The 19,859-nt window shown below is 40.4% G+C and overlaps 3 protein-coding genes across 4 annotated transcripts in view; all 3 read left to right on the forward strand.

The window, feature by feature from the left end:
- LOC138974407 (uncharacterized) overlaps positions 1–9,792 on the forward strand; it is a 59,227-nt gene extending 49,435 nt beyond the window's left edge. Inside the window, exon 4 of the mRNA XM_070347123.1 lies at positions 9,168–9,792. Coding sequence (XP_070203224.1) covers positions 9,168–9,670 — 503 coding nt within the window. The 3' untranslated portion in view covers positions 9,671–9,792. The remainder of the gene's footprint in view (positions 1–9,167) is intronic.
- Positions 1–12,481, forward strand: part of LOC138974802 (uncharacterized) — a 204,367-nt gene extending 191,886 nt beyond the window's left edge. Inside the window, exon 9 of the mRNA XM_070347531.1 lies at positions 12,185–12,481. The gene's annotated coding sequence lies outside the window, so the exon portion shown is untranslated. The remainder of the gene's footprint in view (positions 1–12,184) is intronic.
- Positions 1–19,859, forward strand: part of LOC138974110 (uncharacterized) — a 340,574-nt gene that overhangs the window by 53,343 nt on the left and 267,372 nt on the right. The window lies entirely within an intron of this gene.

Below are 19,859 nucleotides of genomic sequence, written 5' to 3' on the forward strand. Positions count from 1 at the left end.
GTTGTCTTCTACCTCCCTTCCAAAAATTATATGATAAAAGACAGGAGCAAAACAAAATTAATAGAAGGGCGCTGGTTCTGAGCGGGTGCGTATCGCTAGCGCTACGTGTCATTTGTGCTACGTGTCATTTGTCCTACTTGTCATTTGTGCTACGTGCCGCTATGACTACGTTGATTAGTGCTACACATATTTTTTCTACGAGTCGCTATCATTCGTTCATTATCAATACGTGTCAATAGCACTGCATCTTTTAGCACTACGTGTCAATATCGCTACGTGTCAATACCACTACTTACTTAAAGGCACAGTAAGGCTCCCGTAAACCATCACAGATACTGTCAGGCTTTTACACACAGAACAAACACCCTTCCATTTGAACGCTCACCAAACGGGAACATCCTATGTATATACCGCGTGCGCTGTAAAATCTCCCTACCTTCAAAGCAGACGAAAAGCAGACATCTTCATTTACTTCCAAGGGAGAAATCGTTGGTCATAAAGTCTTGCAGGACCCAAACATACTTCTGCACGCTTTCTTTTCTTTTTATATTCAGTTGCTTCGCAAAAATGAAGTGTCATTGGTTTTCTCAACTTGTCAAGTCAGTCAAAACGACTGCAGAACACAGAACTGGGAAATGACACTGATTGAAATACAAACGATTTCCGATGACGAAAGTATAAATGACGTCATCTGGTAACACCTATCTCGAGAACTAAGCGTCGCTCAGAACCAGCGCCCTTCCATTATTAATCAAAACACGGTGTTTCAACTGATTCCGTTCATCCACTGGATGTTTCCGTTCATCCACTGGATGTTTCCGTTCATCCGCAGGATGTGTCCGTTCATACACCCTCATTTTCGTCACTTGCTTGGGGAAAACGTTGTGATAAGTCGTGTGGGCAGCGCGCTTGTGTGATATTGCAAGAATTAGGTAGCTCATTTGTTGGGCTATGTGTACAATAAGTACCAAGGTGCTGGTAATCCTCACGATAACACACGCGGGCCAAACGTGGCAGAATTGCCTGATGTTTTTTAAATGTTCATGTTTTTCTCGCTCTGTTATCAAATCTGACCCCTGATTTTCACATGATCACCAAAACCATTGCCTGTTACGACATTTCGCTTGAATAGAAGCTTATAGAAACCCATGGCTTTTGTACAATCAATGAAAACATGCAGATTCCGTTCATACACCATGTTTCCGTTCGTACAAAAGTGCATGTTTCCGTTCGTACGAAAAGCGTTTCCGTTCATACATACACGAGACTCTACAACACCAAGACAGTATTTTCCTGACGTCTACTAATGACGTACATTAATGTGGTAAATACTACAGCAGTCCCTGCAATGTACGGCCCCCGGCGTGAGCGGACACCTGACATGTACGGACACATTTGCTCGGCACGGAGTGTTTTCCTTCTATATTTCCCCCCTTAAACGGACACCTGCAAAACGTGGTCACGGACACTCATTTTCGGTCCCAACAGCAGGTCATACCTCCAATGTACGGACAGACCATCGTCAAATTTTCACCACAACAAAATCGATAACAGAGCAGTCCGGCTCTTGGTGCAAAGATCACAGCCGCAATGGCGTGACGACAGTCACTGGTAACTTGAGTGCACCTGTACCCATCAGGAGGGGAGGGTAGTTTTGGTCAGGAGTGGAGTACATGCGAAGATGCCAACATGAAACTGCACTGTGCTCTTTATTCTTGTCTGTTGGACGTAAACAACAGAAACCACAGTCGATGAAGGTCCTGAGCGAAAGAGAGTGAAAACCCGGCCACAGTTCTCAGCATCGTCTGTCTGTGTGTAACCCCATTCATTGAGAAGATATTCTTGTTTCCCCTCAGCCTTGACCAGTGAGTCGGTTGCCTAATCTGTGAACCCTTCAGTTGTCTTGCTGTGTCAAAAGTTACGACACAGTCAACTGGTTTTGCTCTGAGTGAACAGTTGGAGCTGACCTCTCTGGCCAACAGTACATGGCTGGAGGGAGTGAGAGAGAGAGGGAGGCGGGGGGGGGGGGGGGGTGGGGGGGGGGGTGGAGGGGTAGCTGGCTAAACTCTGTGGGGTGTCCGGTGTCACTGCATTGTCAGCAGCAAGAGCATTGGAGAGAAATAGAGAGGTATTAGTGAGGGAGAGTGGGAGCTGTGTTATGTACAGTGTATTTCCGACTGAAGAGTGAAAAGTCACTGCCATGCCACATGATCGGCATGCAGTCAATAAAGCCAGACAAGATGAAAATAAATTACATGATTATGACATGCAGCTCTATCTGCTGCTATTTATTCAAACTGGGTTTCAAGCTTATTCTTGCAAAGCATCTGCACACGCTCCTCTGTGCTGTGTTTGTGTGGCTGCTTTCGTATGTCAGTGCATGGTGAGTGTGTTCACTGCATGCCTTGAGGATTTATTTTATCTCTTCTTTTCAACACTTTTCATACAAATCATTTTTAAAGAACGTTTAAAGAAGTATTAGGAGTTTATTGTTTAGTAGCCACAAGAAGTGATTAGCATAGACTCAATCATGTTGTTTGTGTGTCTCTGTGTGAGTGTATGGGGGAGGGGGTGGTGTGGTCACCCCTTCCGTGACCGGACACCTGCAATGTACGGACAGTTTTGCTATGGCCCAAGGGTGTCCGTTCATGAGAGGGACTGCTGTACGTCATTCAGCTGCAAACTATGCCTTTAGAAGGCAAACCAAAATAGTCAGTCGCCCAGAGACCGCTTGGGTCAACCCGACGGGGTTGGGGTTGCTACCACACTTTTCTGACAGATTTTAACAATAGAATTCTAAATCTAGAGTCTCTGGGCTATTCGTTAGCCTATACCGCTTTTAAGAAAAACGTGGTTTTGTGTTCGTATTTTCCTTCTTTGTGCTTACTATTCCCGTTTAGAGGGTTGGGTTCATTGAGCGGACATAGAAGTTGAACCGCTTGTCTAACATTATTTAAAGGCATATCATTGGAAAGGTAAGGTAATTATACAGATTTTGACGTCAATTAAAATGACGTAACATTGTTCTTGTGTATGTAGTGATGACGTATTTTTGTTTCTTCAAAATATATTTATCAGCAAAGTCGCGGCTTTGGGTGTTTCATTTAAATCATTTGAAACTATGCAAGACATAAAATACAACTATACAGTTTTAATTGGAAGTAAGTAAAACATGTTATAGTGCATCCTAATAGGGGAAGGGCCCCTAATATGGACCACTTTTTGTTTCACGCTGCTAACTAGCTTGTTTTCTTGCAAAGCCATTTCATTTTGTGTTTGGTAGTTGTTCTTTCTTTGGTAAATCTTGAAGACTGATTAGAGAGAATTAGCTTTTACAGTCATTCACTAAAAATCAAATACAGAAAAATTCACAGCTGGTACATAATAGGGGCCTGGGCGCTTAATATGGACCAGTGTTAAGACCATCGAGAACCACTGTAAAAAGCCCCGTTTACTTCAAAATGACATGATGCAACTTGCAAGTCAGACTAATTGAAATATGCTTCAGATTTACAGGTTTGGGTTCGATGAGAACTTTATTTGAAACACAAGAGGAAACTTTAAAAAAGAAAAACAAAAACAGAGAGAAAATAATCGACATTATCAACTTTCACGTAAAGAAGACTGTACACAATTTTGAAATCTCGAGGGTTAGTAATAGGTCATTTTCAACAAGATTCTTAAGAATGACTGAAACCGTTCTTTATTTTTTATTTTCTTCTATTTGTTGAAGGTGGTCCATTTTAGGGGACACAGAGATACTTTGAGTTTTTGCTATAATGTTTTGCTTGTGACAGAAACTCGGGGCCAACACTGCTACAGTGTAGCGAATACAGCCTTAGCTGTCCTATAATGCAATTTATGTGTGTTTATAGCTTTGTCTTTGGAGACAAATTAGTCCATTTTAAGCGTCAAATTTAGAGAGCACGAAGCTAAAAGTGTAAACAAAAACAAAAGGGAGAAAAAAAAACTAACGGTTTTGCGCCTTGTGCGTCCGCAAATTTTTCGACATATCAAGACATGCAGCGAATGAAACTGAGCAAAATGTTCTGAGCGCTCTAGCACCGTTAGTTTGTCAGAAGGAAAGGTGGTCCATATTAGGAGCCAGTCCATGTTAGGAGTCCTTCCCCTATAATTAATTTTGCCCTTGTACGTGTGACGTCACAAACATACACACCTTCTTAATCTTGACTGCACTGGTGCTTTGGAAGGTTTGCTAAAAGTTCATCTCGGGAAATCAGTATTTCAGTAATGGTTGTCAACATTATATAAAAAAAAAAACACACCTCATGTTTGGATTGTGAGTTATTAGGGGAACTTTCTTTGGGACGAATATAATTTTCGCTCATTCTTTTGACTGCTTTCTCCTGTTCAGCAATGTGCTTATTGGAAGCACTGAAGCCAAATGAAAAATGATCAGAGGTGCCTTAATTGTTTATTGAGTGAGATAAAATTAACTTGTCTAACTGCCGACACAAACTTTGCTGCAAATGAGTCAAGTGATGGCGTGTTTCAGCGCTACTATCACACCACAGCCAGTTTATTTTGACTTTTCCGCAGGTTTGTTTCTTCGTAAATAAGTTGACGTGAAGGTTTAAAATGTATACTATACACACAAAGGTGTGAATCAAGTTATTTAATAATCGTCATGCAGTCAGTGTGTGCAGAAGCAGTTCTTTGGAAATCAGTGAATAGCGAGTCTACAAATAATACTGTGAGTGATGACAGTTTTGATGGTTTTTCTGTGGCATATTTACACGAGTATACATAATTAGGAAGGGTGGGAGCTAAAGGGGCGTGTCATCAGACACACGTTCTTAGAACAACAGAGAAGAAACCAACACCAAAGACGCCAATTCCAACAGTCTACCTCTTTTAGCTATATATCACTCATCTCCGAACAGCCCTGAAATACAGTGTCTTCAGTACAATGTACCGTCTTACAGGCACACTAATGATCCCATCAAAACTGGCTTATCGTCTTAGATCTGACCATGCTTTTACTCGGGGTAAGACCATTCCTTCAATTTGTCTCATGCCAAAACACAGCACCCTGGCTGCTTTTCGCGGTGAGTTTAATTGTGTGACTACATTTCAAATGTTACTTGTTGTATTTCAACCCTTCATTCATCAAAACAATTACTTCTGTGCACAGGTAGCATTGTTTCTTTGGTATGTGACAGAGTGGAGGGATGTTCTTATTTCATGTAAAAGCCTGCCCCGATTTTATAAGGTGCGCCTAACTCTTTTCAATAGAAGCATTGAGCCTTTAAGCTGAATCCAAACTGTGTTAGATCTGACATATCAAAGGTAAGTCTGGTTTGTCTCCAACAACAATAAGAAAAAGAGAAAGAGAGAGAGAGAGGGACCCACACACACACACACACACACACACACACACACTCACACTCACACAACCACATCTTATGCATTTATCGTTTCAGATATCCGTCTCAGTTTCTTCATGTACAAAGTGTGATGTACCTGTTGCTTTTGATATCCGCTCTTGTTACAAAATGTTCAACAAAACATCATTGTACAATTACTAAGTCTACGAACATCCATTGGCACGTCCTAATTCTGCCAAATCGTGTGTCTCTTTTGACTGCTTAGAAAAACGAAGGACGGAAATAACATGTCCACAAAGCCAAATTGGATGTTGCAATGATGTACAAAATATGTTTATTTCTTTATTAATGATAACAAATCGCACTTGATGAAAATCATTGGTGTATACAAGCACTTAAAGCTACCAACCCCCGGTCTGTGTTGACGTGTGTTTTTGCAGGGTAGGGTCACAGTAACGTGCGTATCGCGTACACTAGGATTTTCTGCCATCTGAAATGAATATCTTTTGATGCCAAATAAATAGACAAACACGTCAGTATGATACAGTGATTACATTATTTTGCATTTATTTGAAAACACGCCTTTACTAAGCGCAAGTCTTAGAAACAAAATCGAAATAGGATTAGAAGACTCAAGAAACCAGAAGTAGAACTCAATCACTGCTTGCAATCATATATATACAGTAGCTTATTGCTGTTAAAAGCTCAATGTTTGTGTGATCAGTAAAACATTTTCTTTTGAGTGTACACTGATGTCATTTGGATGTAATCTAAGTACACGTTCTACGAACACTATGCAACAAAAGTACATTTCAGATACATGAAACCCTGACAAAAACATTTTCGGCAAATTCAGACCTATATGAATTAACGATTCATTACATAAGATTTAAAAACAAAATGTACTTTTTTTCATAATCCTATGCACTTTTGTGGGAAAACGCTTTTCCTGAGATAACGTGTGAACAGCTGAAAATTGCGCATCAGCTAGTAGATAACCGGAAGTTGAATAAAATGTGACACCGTTCTGAGAGTTCCTGGTTTTTATCTCGAATGGCTTACCTACTCATATGTATATTTTTTATGAGAGAAGTGGCAAAGGAGAGTTAATATGCCTTAATCTTTAACTATACCCCCTAATCATAGGACGTAATTACACAGTTAAGGGTAGGTTGCGATTTAATCGAAAAAAACTTTTATCCAGCGTTTTCGACAATTTTAAATGCATACACTTCAACGTACAATGTAACTAACTTAACAATGGCAGTGCCTACTACGAACAGAAGACTTGCACTTAGTGAAGAAACCGGGATACGTCTAGGATTAATTTAAAAGAAATAATGTTTTTTAACAACCGGTACCCCCAGACTGAGGGCTGCACTTTATAAGAAGTCCATTTCTACAATTTCCAAAAGGCAAATTAAGAACTAAGAAAGATCCTAGCTTACTTTAGTGTAATGTAATTTGCTTACATACCCTTTGGGTGCATGCTGTGGGAAGTTTAGCTTGTTTTTTCATAGTACATGCAGACATTGAGACATGTATGGACGTTTTCTGAGATTTGAAGCTGACACAATGAACAACAGGTATGCCAAATAAAACTAATGCTACAATCATTTATCATTTACTCTAATTACATTTTGAGCATAGAATTTTACATACAATGGTCGTCATAGCAGTGAATGAGTCTCTTTCTAATGATATATAAGTCGTTTTCGGTCATGTTTTTCAGACGGGTAGGGTGCAAATAGACAATTTGTACATAACGAAACTGCATGTCAAAATTCTAAAACGGTTACCTTTAATAAACACATGCATATAGCTTCATAAATGATTACTTTTGTTTTAACACATTCAATATAATATTGAATACGAGTTTTATGAAATGCAAAATACTTATTTTAGACAAAGAATTCGACATTATGAGGCAAAACCGGAAGTAAAAAATTAGAAAAACGACAATGTCCGTTTAAACAAACACGTATTTCCTTATAACAGTTTCATCTTTCGTATGCTGCATCAAATGGCATCTGGCAGGACAAAACTATCTTCTTCCAGGGTTGTGTTTATGTTAGCTCTTTTTCCCCATCGATCTTTTTCTCTTTATTGCAGCGGATGCACATTGACTCATTTTGTCATTCATATGGCTGGTGTCTGCCAAATTTAACTAACCAATATTAATGTCAAGCCAGTCCATCTATAAGAAAAATCGACTTGTACATGTATTTTTGATTGCAATATTAACCTAGGGATGAATTATCTGCATTGATCGTTTGGAAGAATTACATATTTTGATTTTCTCATCACGATTACTCGCAGGTTAACATCTAAAAGTATCAATAGGAAGAATGTTGTTTGTATATTGCCTGATAGAACAAAGCCTTAGCTTTTGTTTAATGTATAATTTACAAATGTTTGTTTACCGAAGCGAAGTATACGACGTTTATTTGTAACATACCCCCTGCGCCAAAACTGCGTTTTTGGCAGAATATGGGTTAGGTTACAAAGACGCTCCTCACTCAAAAGCGGTACAACGGAGCCATTTTTCATCTACCGAACATCGGCTGTAAATTGAATAAGCTTTCTGAAAAACATGATCTCTAACCCAACCCCGTCGGGTTGACCCTCGACTATAGCTGGGCGATGCACTAAAATAATCGCTTTCCTTTCCTTTCATTAAAAGAAGAAAAGAACCAAAGACAAAAGAAAATGACAAGAAAACAAACACACAAAACAAACAAAACAAACAAATACGCAACAACTGACATCGGGGGTCACAGATACACCCGAAATCGAATGGCTCCTCCTCCTGGTCCACACAATTGCCTTCCATAGAAGAATTCCTGAACGATCCCAACACCCAGGTAGGATTCCAGGCACCGGCGGTAATACCACACATTTTCTCAGCGGCACGAGTTCGGTCTCGCACTTCTGACACCAATGTACATTCCGGGGCCTGTAGTCTGGGTCTTGTCTTGATCGTTGTTCTTCTTCGCATAATCCCCCAGGGTGCGCTGCTGCGGACATTAGTGGTTTCCCCTGGCCACAGCAGACGACAAACACCACACTTACCGTAAAATCCCTAGCAAACGCCCAGTATCTAGCAAACGCCCACCCCCCCACTTTTGGCTAAAAGCTGTGCAGAGGGGTCACTACCTAGCAAACGCCCACCCCGGTTGTTGTTGTTTCTTTTACTAGAAAAGGGTACCTGATTCTATTGTTTTAGTGGGTTTTTTTATTTACAAAATATATACAGTCCCAAAAGAAACCAACAGTGTTTTGAAATGTGTCTATATCACTAACCCAAAATCATCACCATAGCTGAGATCAGGCTAATTCACGAAAATAATTGAAATCTGGAGGGAAGAAACATTTAGGTTTTGTTTTTATAATTGTGACACTGGATTTTTTGTTCTTCAATAAAAATAAAGTGAGCTCAGCCTCATCATCTGTCAAATTGTGTGTGTGTGTGTGTGTGTGTGTGTGTGTGTGTGTGTGTGTGTGTGTGTGTGTGTGTGTGTGTGTGTGTGTGTGTGTGTGTGTTCGTGCGTGTGTGTGTGAGTGTGTGTGTGTGTGTGTGTGTTTCTTGTCCCACTGCATTTCTCAAACATGGATGTATCACTTTTTTTTCTCCTGAAAATGTAATGACACTTTATCTTGCAAAGGGGTGTAAACCTAGCAAACGCCCACCCCCTACTTTTACCCGAAATCTGTGCGGAGGGGGGGGGGGGGTGGGCGTTTGCTAGGGATTTTACGGTACATACATGAATATTTATCACACAGGACTGTCTAACTCTTCCAACGGTCTTTTCCCTGCAGGGAGCAGCGCCGCCAACAGTCCCTCCCGGCTGAGCTACCGCGACGTGTTCGTCTTGACCAGAAGCGACGATCTACAGGATGACGTCACGGATGAGGCAGGGCAGGTGACGTCACCAGCTAGCGGCGTGGTGCAGGGACTGAAGGATGCAGGTGTACCGGTGAGTGTGTTGGGGGTACAAGACTGGCTACACAACAGGGCGAGGTGGGAGCGAGCTGTGCAGGACGTGGCGGTGGCGGCAACGGACACAGTGACAGTAGCGTGGTATGGCTGGGTGAAAGGCCTGGAGCGGCGCGTGGTGGCCGTGTTACAGGGCAGAGATCGGGGTGATGATGATGCAGGGAAGACTGATGAGAAGATTGATCGTCTAAACAGGCTGTCTGCAGTATCACGCTGCACCACACAGCTCATCACGGTCCGCACGCCTCCTGTCACCACCACCACCCCGCCATCCCTTACAACAACCACTACCCCCACCGCCACCACCACCCACACAACAACCTAATACAACAACCACTACCACCGCCATCACCACAACGACCACCAATACCACCAGCGACGACGACCACCACCACCATCGCCAAAAGGAGGAGAGATAGGAAATGTGTCTTGTCGGGACATGCCGCCATCATCATAATAATAAAATAACAAGAGGCGAAGCCTTCAAGGCTCCCGTAAGAAATCAACAAACAGTAACATAACACAAACTCACTCACTCCGTAACACACACACACAAACACACACACACACACACACACACACACACACACACACACACACACACACACGCACACACACACACAGTTAAAACTAACGCATCATATCAACTCCATGTATAATTTTCAAAAGAAGGCAAACAGATAAAATGACTAGGGTAATAGGTTAGGTACCTGCCATGTGGGCACTTTTTCCACTGCTGTCCTCAGTCCTATACTTTTCATCAAGACTTGTCACCATGCCGAGTAGATCTAAATTCGGAAGTCTTCATGTGGCTGAGGCATATATCTGACATAGCGTCGATCTTGTTGTAGGTTAACCTCCTTTCTGAAACAAATGGCAAAATGCGATTAGTTATGATGACTACAACCTACACAAATATAAACAGTGTTTTGAAACAGAATACAAGCCACTTTACCTATGCAGCATGGTAACCCTACAATATGCGAAACATGTCGACTGCAGCAGCCTGGTTCTTAAAATAATTCTGACGGTCAACACAGCCAGAAATGCCAACAAAGACAAGAAAGCTGTGGCAAGGTAAGCTTACCAAACGTTACATAGCGAATCATATGATAGTGCGTAAACAGCAAACAGTAGATCTACAATCAAAGAGAGGATCGAGTCTGGAATGAAACGCGATACAGATCTAGCATTCAAAAACTGTCTTTCACGTTCAAGGAAGTTGTTGCAAAGTACTTAAGACTTACTAAATTGTACAGACAAAACCATGACAGTGCATGTTTTGAATCTGAGGAAAAAATCGTGATCATTTTGACTTTGAGAACAGATTCATTCCGTTTCCTTATATCTGCATGTTCAAGTAAATGATGGACAGTTTTTTTCGGGCAGAGTAAACTTAACTTGAGACTCTACTGCAAGTCTTGAAATTCACATAAATCGAACCACGAGCAAAGACATCCAAACATTACAGGCACTTTAGATCAACTCATTTCACTAGAGGTGACTGCCTAGCACTGTGTTTGACATCCGTGTCTGCTGAAATAAAAAGAAATTAAAACAAAACGGATTAACAGTAGGTGACACGTTATCAGAGTGGGAGACACTAGATCTGTCTCTGAACTTACCGGGATACGGCTGCAAGATCGACACTGACTGCCGCGCTTTCGACAGCTCTTCCTCGCGTGGACATTGGAAACACGCTGTGCAGATCAAATTGTAGGAAATCTCCCTTTGGTATCTTCTTTATTTACTTTTCTGGAGCTTAGAAACCGAACAACATGAAATCGTCTTCCCCGGCGAATCGGCGAGGTGAGAACTGGACCACAATCCTTCGCGCGACCCCTGACCTGATCTTGACACCTGACCTGCCGTCTACATGCCAAACACGACACAAATCAGTCAACTGCTTGTACCCCTTCAAAACCCCCCACCACCCGTTTTCTTTGGATACACGCTTTAACTACACACATGCCGACACAATGTTGATCATTGCTTCAATAATTTGAAGATGGTGCTTGAAAATTAACCACGTGAAATGAGTATTTCGGTGTTTAGCCAAAAATGTTAAAGTTTCTACCACAGACATTCACACATACATACATACGCACGCACGCACGCACAGACAGACAAAGTTTACCATCGCATAGGCTACACTTACGTGAGCCAATAATGGACATTTGCTATAGCACATAATCATATATATCCTCAATGCGCTTTACAATAACTTAATGCCGCATGAGATGGAATTTTTTACACAATATAGTCACGCATTCACATCGAACAGCAAACCTCAAGCCTATTAGTGCGAGCATTCACCTTTCACGGCCTATTATTCCAAGTCACACGGGTATTTGGTGGACATTTTTATCTATGCCAATACAATTTTGCCAGGAAAGACCCTTTTGTCAATCGTGGGATCTTTAACGTGCACACCCCAATGTAGTGTACACGGGACCTCGGTTTATCGTCTCATCCGAAAGACTAGCACTTGAACCCACCACCTAGGTTAGGAAAGGGGGGAGAAAATTGCGGCCTGACCCAGGCCTGAACACGCAACCTCTCGATTCCGAGCGCAAGTGCGTTAACCACTCGGCCACCCAGTCCTGACCATCGTCACCACCTCTACCGTGAGCTTCATCACTGTCGTCACCACCACCTCTACCACCACCACCACCACCACCACCACCACCACCACCACCACAACAACAACAACAACAACAACAACAACAACAACCGCCGCCACCACCACCACAACAACAACAACAACAACAACCCACCACAACAACAACAACAACAACAACCGCCGCCACCACCACCAGAACAATCCAAAACACATCAGGTTATTCCTGGTTTTTTGCAGACTGTAATCACTTAGAGATTGCCAGAGCAAGACTTCGTCAGTTCTATGACGCAAAACAAGAATTGACGTCATCGTGCTTGTGTTTTACGTCATTCAGATCTTGACCAGGTGATTGCGCTTCGAACCTGCTTTCCCTGTTAGAACCTTTTTAGTCTAAACATGTCGTTTACAATTTACAAATGTTTATTGCCTGTTTGAAAAGTAGATCATGGCATTTCTCATAAAGCACCAACAAAAACACACAATCATTTTTAAATAAAAATGTTTTTGCTCTTCTATCTTTCTTATGTATTATATATATATGTGTGTGTGTGTGTGTGTGTGTGTGTGTGTGTGTGTGTGTGTGTGTGTGTGTGAGTGTGCGCGCGCGTGCGTGCGTGTATGTGTGTGTGTGTTCACGCGCGCGCATATTTGAGTGTGTGGCCGCATCATACATTCTTAGTGTAAGCTGAAGACAACTCAAACCTGACACACTTATCACTGTTGTCCACAAAGTTTGGTGACCTCCGTCACATTTCGAAGTCTCCGCTACCACAAACATAAAAAACACAACGGTACACTATCTCAGAAACTTTCTACAAAATTAAGTTAACAACACTTTTCAAGAAAAGACAGTATACAGTAAGTCACCATCTTGAATTTCCCTCCATGCAGAAGGGAGATAACTGCAATTTAATCTAACATGTAAAAACGACAACCTCAAAACAAATCAAACCAAAAAATCTTGAACAAAACACACACAAACAAATAAAAAAGAAAGGCGCACAGCTGGTAGGTTGATCTTTGTGGTAACCCTAAAACACATAGACTGCTGACGTTCCAAAATCGAGGATACAAAAAACAAGATATGTTAGTTATTGGAATGTTAAATTGTTGATAAAACAAGTCATTCACTTGTCTTGTTTTGTCAAAAATGTAGGCTAACGTTCCAATAAGTAACCTTTCTTGTTGTTTTGTGTCGATCTTTGGTATGTTTCACTCAGGGATGATGCTTGACGGTGGCAGTTTGTGTCGATCTGTGTGGTATGTTTTACTCAGGGATGATGCTTGATGGTGGCAGTTTGTGTCGATCTGTGTGGTATGTTTCACTCAGGGATGATGCTTGATGGTGGCAGTTTGTGTCGATCTGTGTGGTATGTTTCACTCAGTGATGATGCTTGATGGCGGCAGTTTGTGTCGATCTTTGTGGTATATTTTACTCAGGGATGATGCTTGATGGTGGCTGTTTGTACAAGTCCAACACTGTAAACTGAAGTATTCCACTTTGGAACACACGTTTTGCAACCAGTTGTGAACACGCATGGCAAACATTTAATAGTGTTTAACATGTGTTCGACTTTTTCAGTAGAATTGTATAGTAGTTCACATAAAACAAAAAGACGAAAGCTTGAATTTTTCAGGGCGCGAGCAAGAAAACGGCTGTTAATAATTATTAAAAAACCTACCCAAATCCAAAGCTTCAAATTGTGCACAGCATAAATTATATTCATTCACTTTTTCACACAAAGCCAACAAGAATTAGGACATTTCAGTTGCACATCAGGTTCTTATTGTGAAATACAATTGTCACCCTCTTCAGCTCCACTTTTTTTCGCACGAAGTCAACTACAAAATCAGCTAATGGTTTAAACAAAATGTTATTCATAATACATGACACGAAACAACGAACAGTATTCAACGAGGACACGAACTCAAGCAAAAAAGCCTACATCACGTGACCAAAACAATACAATATCAGCTAATCATTTAATATACAGATGGATTTATAACGTATTTGATTAGCTGTGTGTAATAAATTGCAAGATCAAAAGCTATTCCTGATCACTCACTTTACACGGATGCAGACATGTCGACACAGAGCAGTACATGGCGAAAGGAAGTAAGGGAAGTAACTGCCTGAAAAGTGCCCGACCCGGAAAATAGTCAGTTACTTCCCCTATCCAGCTTCGCGTGCTGACTTGACCAGGTCAAATAGTGACCCACTTCTAGCGTATGTTTGAGCGAACGAGGAAAAGAAGAACAAGAACAAGAAGAACAAGAAGCATACACAATACACACACTCTAAACAAAAGTGTTTCACTTTAAAACACATGTGTGTAACAAGTTTTGAACAATGTGTGATATAGTCCACAGTTGTACAAGCAAAAGAGGCACACCTATCAAACACATCGTATTCACAGGTGTTCATTTCAACACTATGTGTGCCGAGCACTGTACTGAATGTCACAACATGTTTATCACTTGTTACAGAAATGTGTACAGAATGTCACAACATGTTTATCACTTGTTACAGAAATGTATACTGAATGTCACAACATGTTTATCACTTGTTACAGAAATGTGTACTGAATGTCACAACATGTTTATCACTTGTTACAGAAATGTGTACTGAATGTCACAACATGTTTATCACTTGTTACAGAAATGTGTAGTGAATGTCACGAAATGTTTATCACTTGTTACAGAAATGTAAACTGAATGTCACAACATGTTTATCACTTGTTACAGAAATGTGTACTGACTGTCACAACATGTTTATCACTTGTTACAACAAATGTGTACTGAATGTCACAAAATGTGTATCACGTGTTACAGAAATGTGTACTGAATGTCACAACATGTTTATCACTTGTTACATAAATGTGTACTGAATGTCACAACATGTTTATCCCTTGTTACAGAAATGTGTACTGAATGTCACAACATGTTTATCACTTGTTACAGAAATGTGTACTGAATGTCACAACATGTTTATCACTTGTTACAGAAATGTGTACTGAATGTCACAACATGTTTATCACTTGTTCCAGAAATGTGTACTGAATGTCACAACATGTTTATCACTTGTTACAGAAATGTGTACTGAATGTCACAACATGTTTATCACTTGTTACAGAAATGTGTACTGAATGTCACAACATGTTTATCACTTGTTACAGAAATGTGTACTGAATGTCACAACATGTTTATCACGTGTTACAGAAATGTGTACTGAATGTCACAACATGTTTATCACTTGTTACAGAAATGTGTACTGAATGTCACAACATGTTTATCACTTGTTACAGAAATGTGTACTGAATGTCACAACATGTTTATCACTTGTTACAGAAATGTGTACTGAATGTCACACCATGTTTATCACGTGTTACAGAAATGTGTACTGAATGTCACAACATGTTTGTCACTTGTTACTGAAATGTGTACTGACTGTCACAACATGTTTATCACTTGTTACAGAAATGTGTACTGAATGTCACAAAATGTTGATCACGTGTTACAGAAATGTGTTCTGAATGTCACAACATGTTTATCACTTGTTACAGAAATGTGTACTGAATGTCACAAAATGTTTATCACTTGTTACAAAAATGTGTACTGAATGTCACACAATGTTTATCACTTGTTACAGAAATGTGTACTGAATGTCACAACATGTTTATCACTTGTTACAGAAATGTGTACTGAATGTCACAACATGTTTATCACTTGTTACAGAAATGTGTACTGAATGTCACGAAATGTTTATCACGTGTTACAGAAATGTGTTCAAAAGTGGAACACTTCTGTTTAGAGTGGAGGTGAAGAAGAACAAGCAATCTTCTTTCACTTCTGCGTTTTCTTCTTCTGTCTGTCTGTCTGTCTGTCAGTCTGTCTGTCTGTCTGTCTGTCTGTCTGTCTGTCTGTCTCTCCCTCTCTCTCACTCTCCCCTCTCTTTCTCTCTCTCTCTCACTCTCTCTCTCTCCCCTCTCTTTCTCTCTCTCTCACTCCCCTCTCTTTCTCTCCCTCTCTCTCTCTCTCTCCCTCTCTCTCTCTCTCTCTTTCTCTCTCTCTCTCTCTCTTTCTCTCTCTCTCACTCTCTCCCCTCTCTTTCTCTCTCTCTCTCTATCTCTCCCTTTCTCTCTCTCTCTCCCCTCTCTTTCTCTCTCTTTCTCTCTCTCTCTCTCTCCCCCTCTCTCTCTCTCTCTCTCTCGCTCTCTCTCTCTCCCTCTCTCTCTCTCTCTCTCCCTCTCTCTCTCCCTCTCTCTCTCTCCGTCTCTCTCTCTCTCTCCCTCTCTCCCTCTCTCTCTCACATGCGATTTCATAACTATTAACTATGTCGTTCAACACCTCCAGACATTGTGTTAAGTTTGTCCACGACCCCCCAAGTATTCTGCTGCTTTAACAGTGTGAAAACATCTGCATCCAAACACGCGTGTGTTTCTTCTTTGTGTGTGTTAATCTACGATTCAGACCCGTTTGCGGAGAGACTATGAATGCCTCTGCTTAAAGAAAGTGAAATCGTGTTGGCGTTGTGGGGATTTAATGTAGCGCATCGTTCATCCCTGTTCGAACTGTTCAATTGTATTGTATCATATTCTGTATGTGTATGAGTGCAGTGCTAGCAGGAACATTTATAATTGCTGTGCATCGAACGCTTATAACATTTCGCAGAATTTTTTTAAATCCTGATTTACTACTTCTCACTTGACTTTTCCCTTAAGTTAGCCAGTTACTGAAGTCGTAACTTGTTTGCTTCACTTTTTACTCTTTGTGCATTAATTTTTCTCCGTGTTTGTTTATTGATTTCATCTCTCAGATTTTTGGTTGTTGTTAATAATTTTGTTTATTATATTATGAATTTAAACGTGTCAAAACACACTCTCCAGGTTGGACATCTTAATGTCTATCATCTCGTTAACAAAGTGCCTGATATATGCGTGCTGCTAAACCAAAGCTCAAAGCCAGTTCATGCTTTTGGGATGAGCGAAACACGGCTCGACTCCAGAATTGCCGATAACTTGATCTACATTCCCCAATACTCTGTTTTGCGACGCGACAGCGCAAGGAAGAATCAGACAGGCATTGCAGTCTATATTCATGAATCAATTTCTGAATTTGCAACACGAAGAACTGATTTAGAGGACGACAATATTGAGTGCGTTTGGATTGAAGTAAAAAACTGTAAATCCTCGCCTCTGCTCATAGGTTATATATATCGTAACCCTGCCGAAACGTCGATTTGGTCAGAATATTTCATTCAGATGATGGATAAAGTCAAATCACGCAATAAAGATATTGTATTGCTTGGAGATTTTAATATTAATCTGAATAAGCCTCAAACAGTATGGAATTCAACAACAACTTTATTAGGTCTTCATCAACTGGTTCTGAACCCAACAAGAATAACAGACACAACTGCAACTCTTATTGATCACATATATACTGATAATAAGAAGATTGTTTCTAATGTGTATGTGTCCAATTCCAGTATTAGCGATCATATGCCTATTTTTTGTTCGGTCTCTATGCGCTTGCCTAAATCAGGACCAAAAGGCCACACGACCATAGAATACAGAAGTTTTAGACATTTTGATGAGTCTGCATTTTTTCGTGATCTTAGTGAAGCTCCATTTCAGAGCGTTTTTGATTTCAGTCTTGCAGATGATGCTTTTGATCAATTGTATAGCATTTTAAGCACAATTATAGATAAACACGTGCCCCTGCGTCAGCATAGAGTAAAACATGCCAGACTTCCGCCTTGGTTAACATCAGATATTATAGAGGCGATGGCTCTGAGAGATTATTTCAAGGAAAATAAGATGACAGACGAATATAAACAGCAGAGGAATGAGGTGTTAAACCGTGTGAGACAATCCAAAACTGGTTACTTTGATAAATTAATTTCCGATAAGAAAGATACTGCAACAATTTGGCGGGCAGTAAATGAAATCCTTGATAAATCTAGAAAAAGGTCAACTGCTAATCTAACAAAACTATCTGCGGAAGATTTTAATAATCATTTTATATCTTTAGCGGATAAATTGAAGGCTTCTGTGGCAGAAACAAATTCTCGGGATAGAGATGACTGTTTTGAAAAATTGGACGAATTCTGTCAGCGGAACAGAATAAACAATGAAGCGTTTATCATTCCTCCGATTGCAGTTCATGAGATCGGAACATTTATTGAAAACCTGGAGAATAAAAAGTCCATGGGTCCTGATAAAATACCCGTGAAGTTATTGAAGCTTTCTCTACCGTATATTGTGGATTCGCTCACGTTTGTATATAACCTTAGTATTGAGCAGAACTTTTTTCCGTCTAAATTGAAAAGCGCCAAAGTCATACCCCTTCCCAAATGTAAAGATCTCTCAGACCCAAGTAATTTTAGACCCATTTCTTTACTGCCTGTTTTGTCAAAACCATTAGAAAGGCATGTGCACAAGCATCTTCTTGCTTACATGGAAGAACAAAATTTGTTCCATCAGTTTCAATCCGGTTTTCGGTCCAAGCATTCTTGCCACACAGCTCTTACGTCTCTCTGCGAAGCTTGGCTGTCAGCAATGAACAAGTCTGAAGTTACAGGAGCATTGTTTTTGGACTTTAAGAAAGCATTTGACTTAGTCGATCATTCCATATTGCTGAAAAAATTACACTATTATTTGAGAAACGATTCGGTCTGTGACTTCTTTAAATCGTATCTTGCTGACCGGACACAGTATGTCACTCTACAATGCCAGAGTTCGTCTACTGCACTAGTAAGACATGGCGTCCCTCAAGGGTCTATATTAGGACCTATTCTCGATTGTATTTACGTTAATGATTTGCCTTTACATGTATCGGATGATAAAGTCAAATGCGAGTTTTTTGCAGACGATTCGTCTATCCATACCAGTAACACCTCGTTGGAATCAGTAAATTCTTTCCTGAAAAACTTTGGACGAAGTTGCGAAATGGTGCACATCAAATGCCATGATACTGCACCCAGAAAAAACTAAAAGCATTGTTATTACCACAAGACAAAAGCATCAGCTAAGTCCTCTTAAATTACAACTGACCTTAGGTACAACTCAAATACAGCAAGTTAAAGAACACCGCATACTTGGTGTAACTGTTGATGAAGAAATGAAATGGCAAACACACATAAGCAACCTCTGCAAAGTGTTATCAAGGAATTTGTATTTGTTGTCAAAACTCAAACATTATGCGAAGTCTGAAACATTAAAAATGTTCGTTCATGCTCATATAATGCCTCATATTAATTTTGCTTCGACATTGTGGGATGGCTGCAGCGATGTTCACTTATTAAAACTCAATTCTTTGTACCGTCGTGCTGCAAAATTTATCCTGTATGAATCGCACATGTCTACAGAAATGAAGTTAAACATCCTTAATTTCCTTCCCCTAAAAACCCACATTGCATACAATAAGGCTGTCTTTATGTATAAAGTAGTTCATGGTGATGTGCCCAGTTATGTGCAATCCTATTTTACACATGTTACGAAGAGGTATGGGTCTCAAAATTTACTTCCTCCAATTCCTCGTATAGATCTTTATAAATCCAGCTTAGCTTTTTCAGGATCATCTCTGTGGAATTCTTTGCCAATAGAAATCAAACGATCCGCATCATTAAAGGCCTTTAAAAGGCAGTTGCACACATATTTGAGCACACTATAAACTGCCCCTGATGTCTAGTTTCCATTGTGTACTCGGATAATGTATGCAATGCTCTTAAGTGTTTTGTTTTTTATGTTTATACTCGACCATTATTTTGATGTTTTACTAGTTTAATACTTTGATTAGATACTGTTCATTTTAGGTATGAAATGATAGCATGTGCTTGTGTGTAGATATGCGAGCGCACGCTCGCGCGCGCGAGCATGTGTGTGTGTAT

Source organism: Littorina saxatilis, linkage group LG8 (assembly GCF_037325665.1).
Source record: "Littorina saxatilis isolate snail1 linkage group LG8, US_GU_Lsax_2.0, whole genome shotgun sequence".
NCBI lineage: Eukaryota > Metazoa > Mollusca > Gastropoda > Littorinimorpha > Littorinidae > Littorina > Littorina saxatilis.